General features: G+C 48.0%; 1 protein-coding gene across 1 annotated transcript in view; it reads right to left on the bottom strand.

Moving 5' to 3' along the window:
• CHAT (choline O-acetyltransferase) overlaps positions 1-14,394 on the bottom strand; it is a 50,279-nt gene that overhangs the window by 15,574 nt on the left and 20,311 nt on the right. The window contains exon 8 of the mRNA XM_060033680.1: positions 2,963-3,132. Within this exon, the coding sequence (XP_059889663.1) occupies positions 2,963-3,132 (170 nt within the window). The remainder of the gene's footprint in view (positions 1-2,962; positions 3,133-14,394) is intronic.

The raw sequence follows: 14,394 nt of genomic DNA on the forward strand, positions 1-14,394 counted from the left end.
GGTGGGCATGGTCATCCACGTGAGGCAGGAGGGGAGGGCTGTGCCCACTCACACATTAGTGCTTTTCTGTCCCTGTCGCTAAAAGAAAGGGAGGAAAATGGTATCTTTTAAAAACCACTACCAAGGCTTACTATATTTCAGGTCCTGTACATCCATTATATCATTTCAATCCCACAGCTGCTCCATGAAAGATTACAAGCCATTAGCACCACTGGTGGAGGCTAAGTAGCCAGCGCAGCAGGGAGAGAACTCAGCAGAAATAGCAGAATCAATATGCAAACCAATAAAAAGGCTAACCTGCAGAATGTAGGGTACAGAGAGGGAGAACAACGAGAGGCGGCCTAGAAATGCTTACCAGTGCGAGTGATGCTAAATCAAAACATAAAGATGGCCGCGTGCTACTTAATATGGTCATTGTGAAAGTGCGGGGGCTTTACAAATAAGGTTAGATACAGGATTGGCGTGCTGGGGTAAAAGAATGGGGGACGGGAATGAATGGCCCAATCTTCATCGTCATCTGTGTGAGTATTTTTCTCCAGGCCAAAGTGAATGTCTTGTTTCTGGGCTGATGTCACGTGAATGAAAAATATATAAACAGGGACTTCCCTGGTGGCGCAGTAGTTAAGAATCTGCCTGCCGATGTAGGGGAAACGGGTTCGAGCCCTGGTCCGGGAAGATCCCACATGCCGCGGAACAACTAAGCCCATGCGCCACAACTACAGAGCCTGTGCTCTAGAGCCCACGAGCCACAACTACTGAAGCCCGTGCGCCTACAGCCCATGCTGTGCAACAAGTGAAGCCACCGCAATGAGAAGCCCACGCACCGCAACGAAGAGTACCCCCTGCTCGCCACAACTAGAGAAAGCCCGCGTGCAGCAACGAAGACCCAACACAGCCAAAAATAAAAATAAATTTAAAAAGTATATATATATGAATGGTTTTGTTTCATTTTATGACTTCTCTTCTGTGGAGATGCTGGGCTACCCTACTCCTCAGGGATGAAGGGAGGTATATCGACATGGCCAGGTCAGGGTGACGGACAAGATGTCAGGGTGCCTGACATCTTCAGGCATCAGACATGATTCTTTTTTTTTTTAAATTGGAGTATAGTTGCTTTACAATATTTTGTTAGTTCCTGCTGTACAGAGAAGTGAATCAGCTACATGTATACCGATAGCCCCTCTTTTTTGGATTTCCTTCCCATTTAGGTCACCACAGAGCACTGAGTAGAGTTTCCTGTGCTGTATGGTGGGTTTTCATTAGTTATCTGTTGTTGTTGTTGTTTTTTTGTGGTACGCGGGCCTCTCACTGTTGTGGCCTCTCCCATTGCGGAGCACAGGCTCCGGACGCGCAGGCTCAGTGGCCATGGCTCACGGGCCCAGCCGCTCCGCGGCATGTGGGATCTTCCCGGTCCGGGGCACGAACCCGTGTCCCCTGCATCAGCAGGCGGACTCCCAACCACTGTGCCACCAGGGAAGCCCTAGTTATCTGTTTTATACATAGTAGTGTATATATGTCAATCCCAATCTCCCAATTCATCCCACCCTCCCTTTCCCTCCCTTGGTGTCCATATGTTTGTTCTCTACGTCTGGGTCTCTATTTCTGCTTTGCAGATAGGTTCATCTGTACCATTTTTCTAGATTCCACATATATGCATTAATATACGATATTTGTTTTTTTCTTTCTGACCTACTTCACTTTGTACGACAGTCTCTAGGTCTATCCACGTCTCTACAAATGACCCAACTTTGTTTCTTTTTATGGCTGAGTAATATTTCATTGTATATATCAGCGGTCCCCAACCTTCTTGGGACTGGTTTCGTGGAAGACATTTTTTCCATGGACTGGGGGGAGAGGGGGATGGTTCAGGCGGTAAGGGGAGCGAGGGGGAGCCACAGATGAAGCTTTGCTAGCTCCCCCGCCGCTCGCCTCCTGCTGTGCAGCCCGATTCTTAACAGGCCGCAGCCTGACACGGGTCCATGGCCCAACACCCTAGATGATATATGTGCCACATCTTCTTTATCCATTCATCTGTTGATAGACATTTAGGTTGCTTCCATGTTCTGGCTATTGTAAATAGTGCTGCAGTGAACATTGGGGTACATGTGTCTTTTTGAATTATGGTTTTCTCAGGGTATATGCCCAGTAGTGGGATTGCTGGATCATAAGGTAGTTCTATTTTTAGTTTTATTTATTTATTTATTGTTTTGCGGTACACGGACCTCTCACTGTTGTGGCCTCTCCTGTTGCGGAGCACAGGCTCCGGATGCGCAGGCTCAGCGGCCATGGCTCACGGGTCCAGCCGCTCCGCGGCATGTGGGATCTTCCCAGACCGGGGCACGAACCCGTGTCCCCTGCATTGGCAGGCAGACTCTCAACCACTGCGCCACCAGGGAAGCCCTATTTTTAGTCTTTTAAGGAACCTCCATACTGTTCTCCATAGTGTCTGTATCAATTTACATTCCCAGCAACAGTGCAAGAGGGTCCCCTTTTCTCCACACCCTCTCCAGCATTTATTGTTTGTAGATTTTTTGATGACGGCCATTCTGACTGGTGTGAGGTGATACCTTGTTGTAGTATTGATTTGCATTTCTCTAATAATTGGTGATATTGAGCATCTTTTCATGTGCCTTCTTGCTGAATGTGTTGAGGATTTGTTTGATGGGAGCCCCTGGTATGCCCCCACCTTACAGTGTGTGATGGAAGATGGGGAATGAGCCCCAGGCCTGACCCAGAGGCCCCTTAGGCTGGGCTGCAGGAAGGTTAGGGGGGTTGGAGCTGGGTTTGGCCGCTTGCTCCTGAGAAGAGTTCTGGCCAGTCCAGGACCTGACACCAATGGCACATGTCCTCCGCTCCCTCAGCCCCAGATGCAACCTCCCAGGCAGCAGAAGCCAGCAAGAGAGCCTGCTGGATGTAAGCACGAGGCAGCTCCGGCCACTGGCCCTGCCAGGGGGAGGCTTACCTGCAGGGACTTGTCGTACCAGCGGTTGGCCCCATTCTTGCTGCAGCCTCCGCCGTGGAGGAGCTGGAGCGCCCTGTTGGTGTCGCTGAGCTCCACGCCTCCCGGGGCATCCAGGCACACCAGGCAGATGCAGCGCTCGATCATATCCAGAGAGTCCCTGTTGGTGGAGTCTGCAGGGAAGGCAAGCACGGCCTTACTTAGCACCTGCACTGCCCCGGGCCCGGGGTCCCCTCTGCAGAGCCCCACATGCCACAGGCGGACACACGTATGGACACCCAGATCTTGAGCCAGTCCTGAGTCCCCCACCACCCCAGGGGTTGGGCTGGGAAGTCAGCCTGACTGTCCTGAGCTTCTATGCTAACCCCAGGGGCCAGCTCACCGTCAGGGTCCCTGCAAGAGTCCTGCCCTTCAGCTGTAGCCAGTTCTGACCCCAGATGTGAGGTCACTGGTCCTGCCTGCCAGGATGAAAAGGGGTGGTGTGGGACCTTCCCTGTAAATGTTAGACCCTCGGGCCAGCCTGTGCCAGAGAAGGAGCTCCAATTCCCCCACCCAGCGGTACCCTCCACTCACACCCGAGGGCCATATCTGGCACATAGGCAAGTTCATTTGTCCTGAACTATAATTTTCAAACATTAGTTGCCAAAATATTTCAATTAGTCAATTTCACATGAAAATCGGAAGTAAGGGAGTGAGGGTGTTGTTCTCCCAGACCCCTCCCACCACCATCACCCCAGCTGTTGTTTCCACGCAGAGGGTAAGTGGAAGGGCCAGGTTGCCCCTTAACCTATATCCAGATGAGATCATTGGGGCAGTTTCAGACACGTAGAACTCATCTAAAAGCCACTGAGTTGTGCAGGAGACACGTCACCAAGGGAGCCTGACTCCTCCATGGGGGACACTGGGTATGGAGTTCCTCCAGGAATAGAGCTGGGCCAGCCAGATGGGCTGCCCCAGGCAGCTTCCTCCAATAAGCACAGGAAGATTCGCAAAGGCTGCCCAGTGGGACCTGACTGTGTGCTGCTGTGTATCCCTTCTCCCAGTCAGGAGTCTTTACTGTGGTGACAGTATTCTTTTTCCACCATCCCACACAGGGTGTGCGGGCATCAGGACCCGATGGCAAGGGATGAACATCACCCAGACCTCCTGACCTCTGGGCTGGATGAGGCGCGGGGTTACAGCCCTCCCCCAGCCCCAGTGTGTTCTATGCATGAGAAGATGGAGTGCCTGTTATTTGGAAGCAAAGGGGCATTACGTGGCGTATTCCAATATCCATACCCCCTTTAGTCATTGAACTCCTGGTTTTTAGCTTGGCACAGGGACGAGCAGCACTACAGCTACATTTCCTGGCTCCTCTTACAGCTGGGGGAAATCATGTGTTCAATTCTGCCAACAAAATCTAGAAACACTATATGACAGCTTCCAAGAAACCTCCTTAAATACAACTAGCGCATGCTCTTTGCCCTTCTTTCCACCTTCCTCCATCCTGCTGCCTGGAACACAGGTGTGATGGCCAGAGCTCTAGCCTCCGTTTTGGGCCAGGAGGCTGTGGGCCACACCCTTGGGGTGAGATGGAAGAATCCTAGTCACCTATCAGCTCTGGAGGGCTCAGTTCTCATATATGTGAGAGAGAGAGGAAGAGAGAGAGAAATCTCTATTTTTTTTAAGCCACTATTATTTTGGGTTTTCAGTCACATGTGGCCAAATCTAATACTAACTTATACAGTCTGGTTACACTGGATTCACATCTTCACACTGCAGGAATTAGCTGGAGCTGAGAAGCTGCGCCCTTGGTTTGCCCCAGTCCTCTCTCATTTATTTAACCCTCTTGTCCCTGCAGTCATTTAAGTACAAGATCCCTGTCCAGAATGCTATTCTCTGTGTCAGAGAGAAACACTCTGGGGGCTGAAGATCCCTCCAAGAAGGCAGTCGAGCCCCCTCCCAGCTCCCTCCTGTCTCGGCATTAATGCAGACCCTTGGGCAGCCCTGGTCCTGGGTGCTGGCTCTGCTCTTTCCTGCAGTCAGCTCTGTGCCCCTCGATTCTGAGCCTGGACACGCAGCCCTCTGCTTCTGCAGCCACAACTCCTCTCCCCTCCTGCCCCTCCCGCTGGAACCCCAGGGACTGCTGAATCAGAACTTCTCTTTTCAGAGCTCTCACCCCCACCCCAGCCCCCAGCTCTGGCGCCTTCTTTCCTTCCAGAGCCTGAAGCCAAGAAATATCCCCATCGTGTGTCATAGTCGCCTGGAATCTGCCTTCCTGAAGTCCAAGGAATGTGTGGGAGCAGGTACGGCTTCCACACCCTCAGGCTCAGGTCTCCCTGTGCTGTTCACCAGCCAGGTCCTGCCCATGGGCTGAGCTAGGCACAGCAGCACTTTCCCCGGTCAGTGGGAGGCTGAGTACACAGCTGACGCTGCCAGTGAGGACCACAGCCGGACTCTGCCCATCCTTTCCTCTGTCCAGTTAGGGGCCTGGAACGGCCATCGAGAAAGTCCTGTCTGCTCTTCCTTCCTCTTGGCCTCACCCCAGGCTCTCAGGGCTGCTTTCCTTCCTGGCATAGGCAGCCTCGAGTGAGGCAATCCCTGAGACCCTCCCCTGGGTCTCCTCAACACCTACTGGGCACACAGATGCTAAGGCCACCTGTGCAGTCCCCGCTACGCCAGGGCGATTTCTCCAGGTTCGTGAGAGGGGTCCACAGACGTCCTCGAGTGAAAGGAGTCTGCAGTCCCCACTATCCCCTTCCTCCCTCCTCTTGCAAATCCTGGGGGAAGGAGATGTCTCTCAGAGGAGACCTTCTAGTCTGCGAACGAGGCTAACCAGCAAGCCAGCCCACCCTCGGCTCTCCCTTCCCCACTTCCTGTCTAGAATATGGATTTGGGGAGCCCTGGGAGTTCAGGATCCCTCTTGACTCCTGTGGGTCCAGGATGACTCATCACCTTCCACATGGCCTCTTGGACTTTCCTGCCTCATCTGATCCACATCAAGGTTTTGGGCCATGACCTGGGGACTGAACGGCAAACGAGACACCATTGTGCTGGGGGTGGGCTGGGGGGTGGAGAACTCCCCTCCGCCCTTCCTTAAGTGTGATACAGTCACCACATCACCCTCTTCGACCTGAAACAACTTCTACGGCCCACAAGGAAGGATCCAAACTTCTCAGCATGGCTCCTGGGCTCCACTGCTCGCGTCTGCTGCCCCTCCAGGTCGCCTGCCCTGAATCCCTGCATGGACCTCACAGGAGCCTCCTGTCACTCCCAGTCGCCTGCGCACATTCATCCCCTCACCATCGCGCAGGCTGCCCCCTGTATGGGGGCCCTTCTCCTTCTCTGCCTAGCAAAGCCCTACTGGTCAAATCCTCCCAAGTTCCCTAATCCTCTCATGGTACCGACCCTGCGCCCGGCGTGGGTGGGAGCAGCCCAGAGAGCTCCTGCCCTCCAGGACACCTCACACCGGGAACAAGCCGGCTCAGCTGCGTGCTCAGGGCAGATGAGGACCCTCTGCTCGCTCCATGTAACCATCACCTCCTAGCGCTCTGTGCATGACCCTACAGTGCGTGACCCTGTCACGCCCCAAAACCCTGTCACCGACAGTCCAGCTCCAGGAGCCCTGATCTGGCCCCCTCTTCCCACGCCTTTGAGCTCACAGAGAGCAGGGCCTGAGTCCCCAGCCCAGGTGGGCACAGGAAAGTGTCCGTGGCTGGCAATGGACTTGAGTGTGCATGGATAGGTGAGGCTGAGATCTGTGGGCACAGCTCAGAGAGGGAGCTCAGAGGAGCCCAGCCAGCCCCTTGAAAGTCAGGAAACTACTACCTTTGGGGCATGGAGCTTCATGGGATGGAAGGGATGGGGGAGAGATGGAGACAGGAAAGGGATTCCTCCCTCTCTGCAAAGCTTCCCACCCTGCCCCTCTCTGCTCCTATAGGAGTCCCTGCCAATGGCCATGGTGCCTGGCCCTGCACTGTGTGCTATTCTGGGGGTCCTTTGGGATCAGGGTGGCTGGGGGCTTCAAAGCACGGGAGGCCTTGGCTAGGCCTGGGTCTGATTCAAATAGGCGGAGAGGAAGGGAGATAACAGTGCTGGAAAAGGCTCTGAGGCTAGGCAGTAGACACCCAGGCTTGTGGGTGGAGCTTGTCAGTGATGCCTAGCCACTTGGGGAGAGCTTGGGCCTGGGGACCATGGGCAACCCCGATGTTACACACGTTGGTCCATGTCTCAGTGAGCTCTGAGAGCCCAGGCTTGGTATTTGCCTATGAAACAGCCCCAAGGCCAATGTGGAGTGGGCAGGCTGCAGCTCCCCAGGAAGTCCACGGCAGACCTGTCCATCTCAGAGGCTGGGGAGCAGGTCTGATGCCGCCTCTATGCAGAAGAATGGGAGTTTGGCACTCTCCTTCCCAGCCGGGTGACTTGAGGCTGGCAGCAAAAAAGGCATCAGTGCCCCAGCCACCTCCAGGCAGGAGAGAGGGACCCCTGAGGAGGGGCTGAACTATCACCACTGGTGCAGGTTGAGCAGCGCCCCGGAGCGCAGCACCAACGAACGGGAACTGGGTCCTAGCTCATTAGACAGAGTGAAATGGGAGCAGGACAGCAGAGCTGGGATGCCAGGTCGCCTTGCAAATGAACTCCTTGCATACAAGCAGCTGATCGGTCAAATGCTGACAAGTTTATCGTGTAAGGCAGAAAATGAACTACACCCAAACTCATTCACCATGACTCTGGCCCAAACGTAATGGAAACACGGGGCAGTGGGCTGGAGGCACACGGCAGGAGCCATTTGTCTTGTGACATCCTCATCGAGCACATGGAGGCTCGTTTAATGTGGTAAATCAATCTTCCTCAAGGAGCCCCTGCTTAATAGGTAGAAGTCGGAGTTGAGTAATAGGAGGAGCTGCCACCCACGCCTGGGGGGTTGACAGCTTCCGCGATGCAGAAATTCCAGAGGCCAAGCGGCCTTGGAGGGCCCTGGAGATTCTGTTAGAGGTTGAAAGCATCCAGACTGTGACTAAGGTGAGCAAAGATAAAATGAACACAGCACCTCTGCCTTTAGAGGGCTGCAGACCCCTCAGGTGTTGCTCCTCAACACATCCACCTGTGCACACGCACACACACAGATAGACACACAGCCCTCTGGGATCTATTCCCTGGGAATAGATAGTCTGGGAGATGGAGGCACTGGGTTCCTTCTCAGACACTTAGAGCTTCTAAATATTTGTCAATCACATCTGAGCATCTTTCCTCCGCAGATAAAGGAATCATAGCTCCTTTTGGGAGGGAAGTCTGCCATCACACCTCTCAAATTCTTCTCTACTCTATGGCTTATGGGGTGATCTTTATACTCCCAGGCCCTAGAGGCTATGAGGAGGCCAACAAAAAGTATGTCCAAGCTATATTCTATCTACAAGAAACTCACATCAAATATGATGATATAGGTTGGGTGAAAGGAAATGGAAGAGGACATATCCAGCAAATATTAATGAAAAGAAAGCAGGAGTGGCTATATTAATATCAGATTAAGTAAACTTCGGAGCAAAGAAAATTACAAGAGATGTCAAGGGATATTACATAAAAAAAAAAGGTCAATCTACCAAGAAGACATAGCAATCCTAAATGTGTATCTACCAAACATACCTCAAAATATGTGAAGCAAAAGCTAACAGAACTGAAGGAAAAATGACAAATCCACAAGTGTATTGGAGACTTCAACACCCCTTTCTTGATACTTGACAGAACAGCTACAGAAAGTCAGCAAGGATATAAAAGAACTTAACAACACCATCGATCAACAGGATCTATTGATAGAACACTTCACCCAACAACAGCAGAATGCACATTCTCTTCAAGTGCCCTTGGAATATATATGCCACAGTAGACCATATCCTAGGCCATAAAACATCCTCAACTAATTGAAAAGAATTGAAATCATACAAAATGTGTTCTCTGACCACCGGAATCAAGATTTTTAAAAACAGCAGAAAAATAAATGTTCCAAACATTTGGAAACTAAACAACACTCTTCGAAATAATCCATGGGTCAAAGAGGAAATCTTAAAGGAAATTAAAAAAAAAAACATAGAAATAAATGAAAATAAAAATACACCATATCAAAATTTGTGAGACACAGCTAAAGCTTTGTTGAGAGGGAAATGTATAGCACAAATGCTGACATCAGAAAAGAGGAAAAGTCTCAAATGAATAATATAAGCTCTCAACTCAAAAACTTAGGGAAAAAAGGCAAAATAAACCCAAAACAAGGAGGAGGAAAGAAATAACAAAGAGCAGAAATCAATGATATTGAAAACAGGGGAAAAAAGAAAGAAAATCAATGAAAAGAAAGCTGTTTCTTTTCAAAAATCAATCAAATCTCTAGCAAGACTAACGAAGAAAAACAAAAGAGATAAAAGACATAATATCAGGGATTAAACAGGCACATCACTATGGATCTTGCAGATATCAGAAAGACAACTTTTCAGAAATACTATGAACAACTCAACAGACATAAATTTGACAACTTAGATGAAATGGACCAATCCCTTAAAAAGTATAAACTACCACAATGCACCACATCTGAAACAGATAATTTGGAGACCCTGTAATTATTAAGGAAATTGAATTTGTATGTTTAAACTTTCCCCTCCCCACCAAAATCTCCAAGCCCAGATGGTTCTAGAGAAGTCTACCAAACAGTTAGGGAAGAATTAACTTCAATCTACACAATTTCTTCCAGATAATGTAAAAGGCGGGAACACTTCCCAATGTTACCCTGACACCAAAACCAGATAAAACAGTACACCACTGCCACCACCCCCAAACACATGAAAAAAACAACCAACTACAAGACAAATAACCCTCATGAGTATAGATACAAAGATAGTTAACGATATATCAGCAAATAGAATTAAGCAACATATAAAAAGAATTATACACTGTGACTAAGTGGGGCTTATTCCAGGGATGCAAACCTGGTTCAATATTTGAAAATCAATTGATGTAATCCACTGTATTAACAGACTACAGAAAAATCCCATGATCATATCAATTGATGAAGTGTAAGTGACAAAATTCAACATCTTGTCATGATAAAATCTCAGAAAACTAGGAATAGAAGGTAATTTCCTTAACTTCATAAACAGCATCTACAAAAAAAGTCTATAGCTAACATCATACTTAAGGGTGAAAAGACTGCATGCTTTGCCCCTACAATGAGGAACAAGAAAGAATACCCATTCTTACCACTGCTATTCAACATAGTACTGGAAGTTCTGGCCAGCACAAAAAGGCAAGAAAAGGGAATAAAAAAGAAACATACAAGAAAGAAAAAACAACTGCCTATTTTCATACTACATGATTTGTCTATGTAGAAAAAATTATAAGGAATCTACAAAAAAAACCCACATAGAACTAATAAGTGAGTTAGAAGTTCACAAGGTACAAGATAAACATACAAAAATCAGAAATCATATTTCTGCATACCAGTGACAAGGCAGGAACACCAAAATTAAAAATACAATGTGATTTAAATCATGCAAAACAAATGAAGTACTCCAGTGTAAATCTAACAAAACCATACAGGACTTGTATACTGAAACTACAAAACACTAATGCAAAACTTCAAAGATCTAAGTAAATGGAGAGACATACCATATTCACACATTGGAACACTCAACAGGGTGAAGATGCCAATTCTCCCAAATTGATATACAAGCTTAACACAGCTCCCATCAAAATCTCAGAAGACTTTTTGTAGACATAGACAAGATTATTCTAAAATCTATGTGAAAAGGCAAAGGAACTAGAATAGCTAAAACAATTTTAAAAAACAATAAAGTTGGAGGAGTCAGTGTATCCAATTTAAAGACTTACCACATAGTTACATAGCCAAGAATGTGTGGTATTGGCAGAGAGATGAACACATAGATCAATGGAAGCAAACAGAAAACCCCAAAATAGACTAACACAAATATGTCCATTTGATTTTGACCAAGGTGCAAAAGTAATTCAGTGTAGGAAGAATGGCCTTTTCAACAAATATTATTGGAGTAATTGGACACTCATAGGCACCCCTCCTCAAAAAAGCTTAGATAAAAATCTCGTATATTAATGCATATGTGTGGAATCTAGAAAAATGGTACAGATGAACTGGTTTGCAAGGCAGACATAGAGACACAGATGTAGTGAACAAACGTGTGGACACCAAGGGGGGAAAGCAGGGCGGGGGGATAAACTGGGAGATTGGGATTGACATATATACACTAATATGTATAAAATAGATAACTAATAAGAACCTGCTGTACAGCACAGGGAACTCTACTTCGCTGTATAGGAGAAACTAGCACAGCACTGTAAAATAACTATACCCAAATAAAAAAAATATTTTTTAATCTCATATCTTATAAAAAAATTAATACAAAATGGATAGTCAACTAAATGTAATATTATAAAACTTTTAGAAAAAAATAGGAGAAATTCATCTTTGGGATCTCGGGCTAGGCAAAGAATTCTTAGAGTTGATGCCAAATGTATGATCCATAAAAGAAAAAATTGATAAATTGGATTTCATCAAAACTAAAAACATTTCCTTAGTGAAACACCCTGTTAAGAAGATGAAAAGATAAGCTACATATTGGGAGAAAATATAAAGCCACATATCCAATAAAAGGCTAGTAAAGAAAATAGAAACAATTCTTAGAACTCACAGTAAAAAGAAAACCCCAAAACCCCAAACCTGAACCCCAAACAATCCAATTAGAAAATGAGCAGAAGACATGAAATGATATTTCCCAAAAGATGAGCTCTAGAGGGAAATTAGCCATGAAAAGACATTCAACATCATTAGTCATAAGAAAAATGTAAATTATAACTATAGTAAGATCTCCACACACCTATCAGAAGGGTAAAAAAAAAAAAATAGTGACAATCCCAAATGCTGGTAAGGATGCAGAGAAACTGGATCACTTATACGTTGCTGATGGGAATGTAAAATGCTACAGTCACTCTGAAGAACATTTTAGCAGTTTCTTGAAAAATTAAGCATGCAAATATCATATGACCTAGCAATTTCATTCCTGAACATTTTTTTCTGAAATGAAAACTTATGATCACACAAAAACCTATACATATATGTTCATAGTAGCTTTATTTGTAATAGCCAAAAAGTAGAAACAACTCAGATATCCTTCGATGGTTATATCACCCATTGTGATATACCCATACTGTGGAATGCAGTATGAACTTCACACATGCAATAACTTGGATGAATCTCCAGAGAATTATACTGAGTGAAAAAGCCAATCTCCGAAGGTTACATACTGCATGACTCCATTTATATGACATTCTTGAAACAACATCATAGAAATGAAGGATAGATTAGTGGTTGCTAGGGGTTAAGGAGGGATGGGGCTGGAAGGGAGGTGGGTGTGGTTATAAAGGGAACAGAGGGATCCTTGTGGGGCTGGACATGTTCTGTATCTTCACTGTATCAATGTCAATGTCCTGGTTGTGATATTGTAAGATTTGCAAGATGTTACCATTCGGGGGGAAAATGGTACAGGTGAGTTTATTTCTTACAAGTGCATGTGCAATTATCTCCAAATAAGTTTAATTTAATTTTTTTTTAAAAGTCAGGAGCCAAGAATTTCTTTCCTCTGGGTTCTAGCCACCTTTCCCACAAAGGCAGATTTAAAGAGCTATCATACTTCCAGAATATAGGGGAGAGGTGGTGAGTGGAGAAGGTCAGGAGATACAAAAAACCCCCAAAACCTCTTAGCTGCCTTGTAACCAAATATCATAGTGCTGGTCATGAAATGGACGGTGAGGGCCAGAGAGATGGCGCCCAGCAAGAAATGAAAGAGGACAGGTGTCTGGAGTGTGTGCACACAGAGCATGTGGTATGTGGGGAGCCTGGGGGAGGCAAAAGAGCTCCCCAGAGTCAATAAGGGTTAGGGCTCCACGCAAGGCCTATAGGCCATTCAGTCTGAGGCCGTGGGCCACTGTCACTGACTGCAAGGGCAGTGCCCATCAACAGGTGTCCATTTTCAGTTCACCGGATTTTTCCGGAGAGGCTGTGGGCTTGGGCAAAACATCCCCAATCTAATAAGAGTTATCCCTTAGCAATCACCCTCTGTGTGCCTGGCACCAGGCCACCAGCTTTGCATCCCCTTGATCCTATCCACGGGTGGGGCTGCTATTTCCGCATCCTGGCCTAGGAAGCCAGGCTCCAGGGGACAGCAGTGAGGCACAGGTCAAGCTCAGGCCTCTTGCCTGGGACCACATGCCTCTCCCTGCCTGGATGCTCTCATCCATAAAAGCCTTCATGCTTCCACTGTGGGAGGGAGGGGTTGGCCCCAAGAAACAGCTTTCAGCCTCAAGAGACCAGGAGGTATTTCTGGGCCAGTTAAATCAGACATGCTGTGATTGCTAATGTGCAATTGTTTTTCAAATCAGCAGACTTGCCTATCTCTGGATGACAATATTTAAAGAGCGAAATGCCCCATCCCGAGCGGTTCTTGTAAACCACGACCGAGGAGGCCTTCTGCAGACACAGCTACCTTCTGTCAGCTCCCTCCTTGAAAGCAGTGGCTCAGCTCTAATTGGCTGCTGGGGATAAATATTTACGGGACTGCGTAAATGGCGGCATATGCCTCCGGAGTCTGCTTGCAGGTTCTCCACGGCAGCACCCAGGCAAGCCAGCGGGCTGCGGTGGGTGAGTGGGGTGGAGGTGTCTCCAGCTGGCTATCCTTTTCCTACAAATTGACAAGCACTGTAGTCTTCCAGACTCAGGGCTGGATGTCTAATTAAATTTCCAGACCAGGATAACGGTGTTGGCTCCTCCTGGCTTCGGGAAGGCCATAGCTTCGCGTTGGGCGGGGTGGGAGGTACTGAGAGAATGTGCACGGCCCTCCTGAGGCCTGAATCCCACCCCTGCCCACCGGGCCCCGCAGATCTCAGGCTGGGGAGACAGATGTTCCTTATTCAGTCCTGGCTCCACCGCCCACCACCTGTAAGGGTGGGGACTCCCTCAAACTGTGGGAGACAGCCTCCTCTACTCTGTGGGGATGAAACTCTCGCCTCATAGGCTATTATGAAGACTGATGGCAACAAGGGACAGAAAGCGCCCAGGACAGGGCTCAGCACCAAGGGGAACCTCCATGCACAGTAGCCGCTGATATCCGAATAAGTGGGTCCCAACCTGCGCTACACCTGAGGGTGCTTTAAGAATACAAATTCCTTGGCCTCACTCCAGTCCCACTGAAAATCACCAGCACCCAGGAATCTGGGTTTTCGGGGTTCTTTTTACGAGCTCTCTAGATGATCCTGATACTGTCAGCTAGCCCCAGTCCCACCCACCTCAACCCACCTGGGTTTACCTCTAGTCCCACTTGACACAGGAAAGCCTCCTGGGCTATGACATGCAGAGGGGTGAGGCCTCCAGACGCCTGCAGGAC

Source organism: Delphinus delphis, chromosome 16 (assembly GCF_949987515.2).
Source record: "Delphinus delphis chromosome 16, mDelDel1.2, whole genome shotgun sequence".
NCBI classification, from domain to species: domain Eukaryota; kingdom Metazoa; phylum Chordata; class Mammalia; order Artiodactyla; family Delphinidae; genus Delphinus; species Delphinus delphis.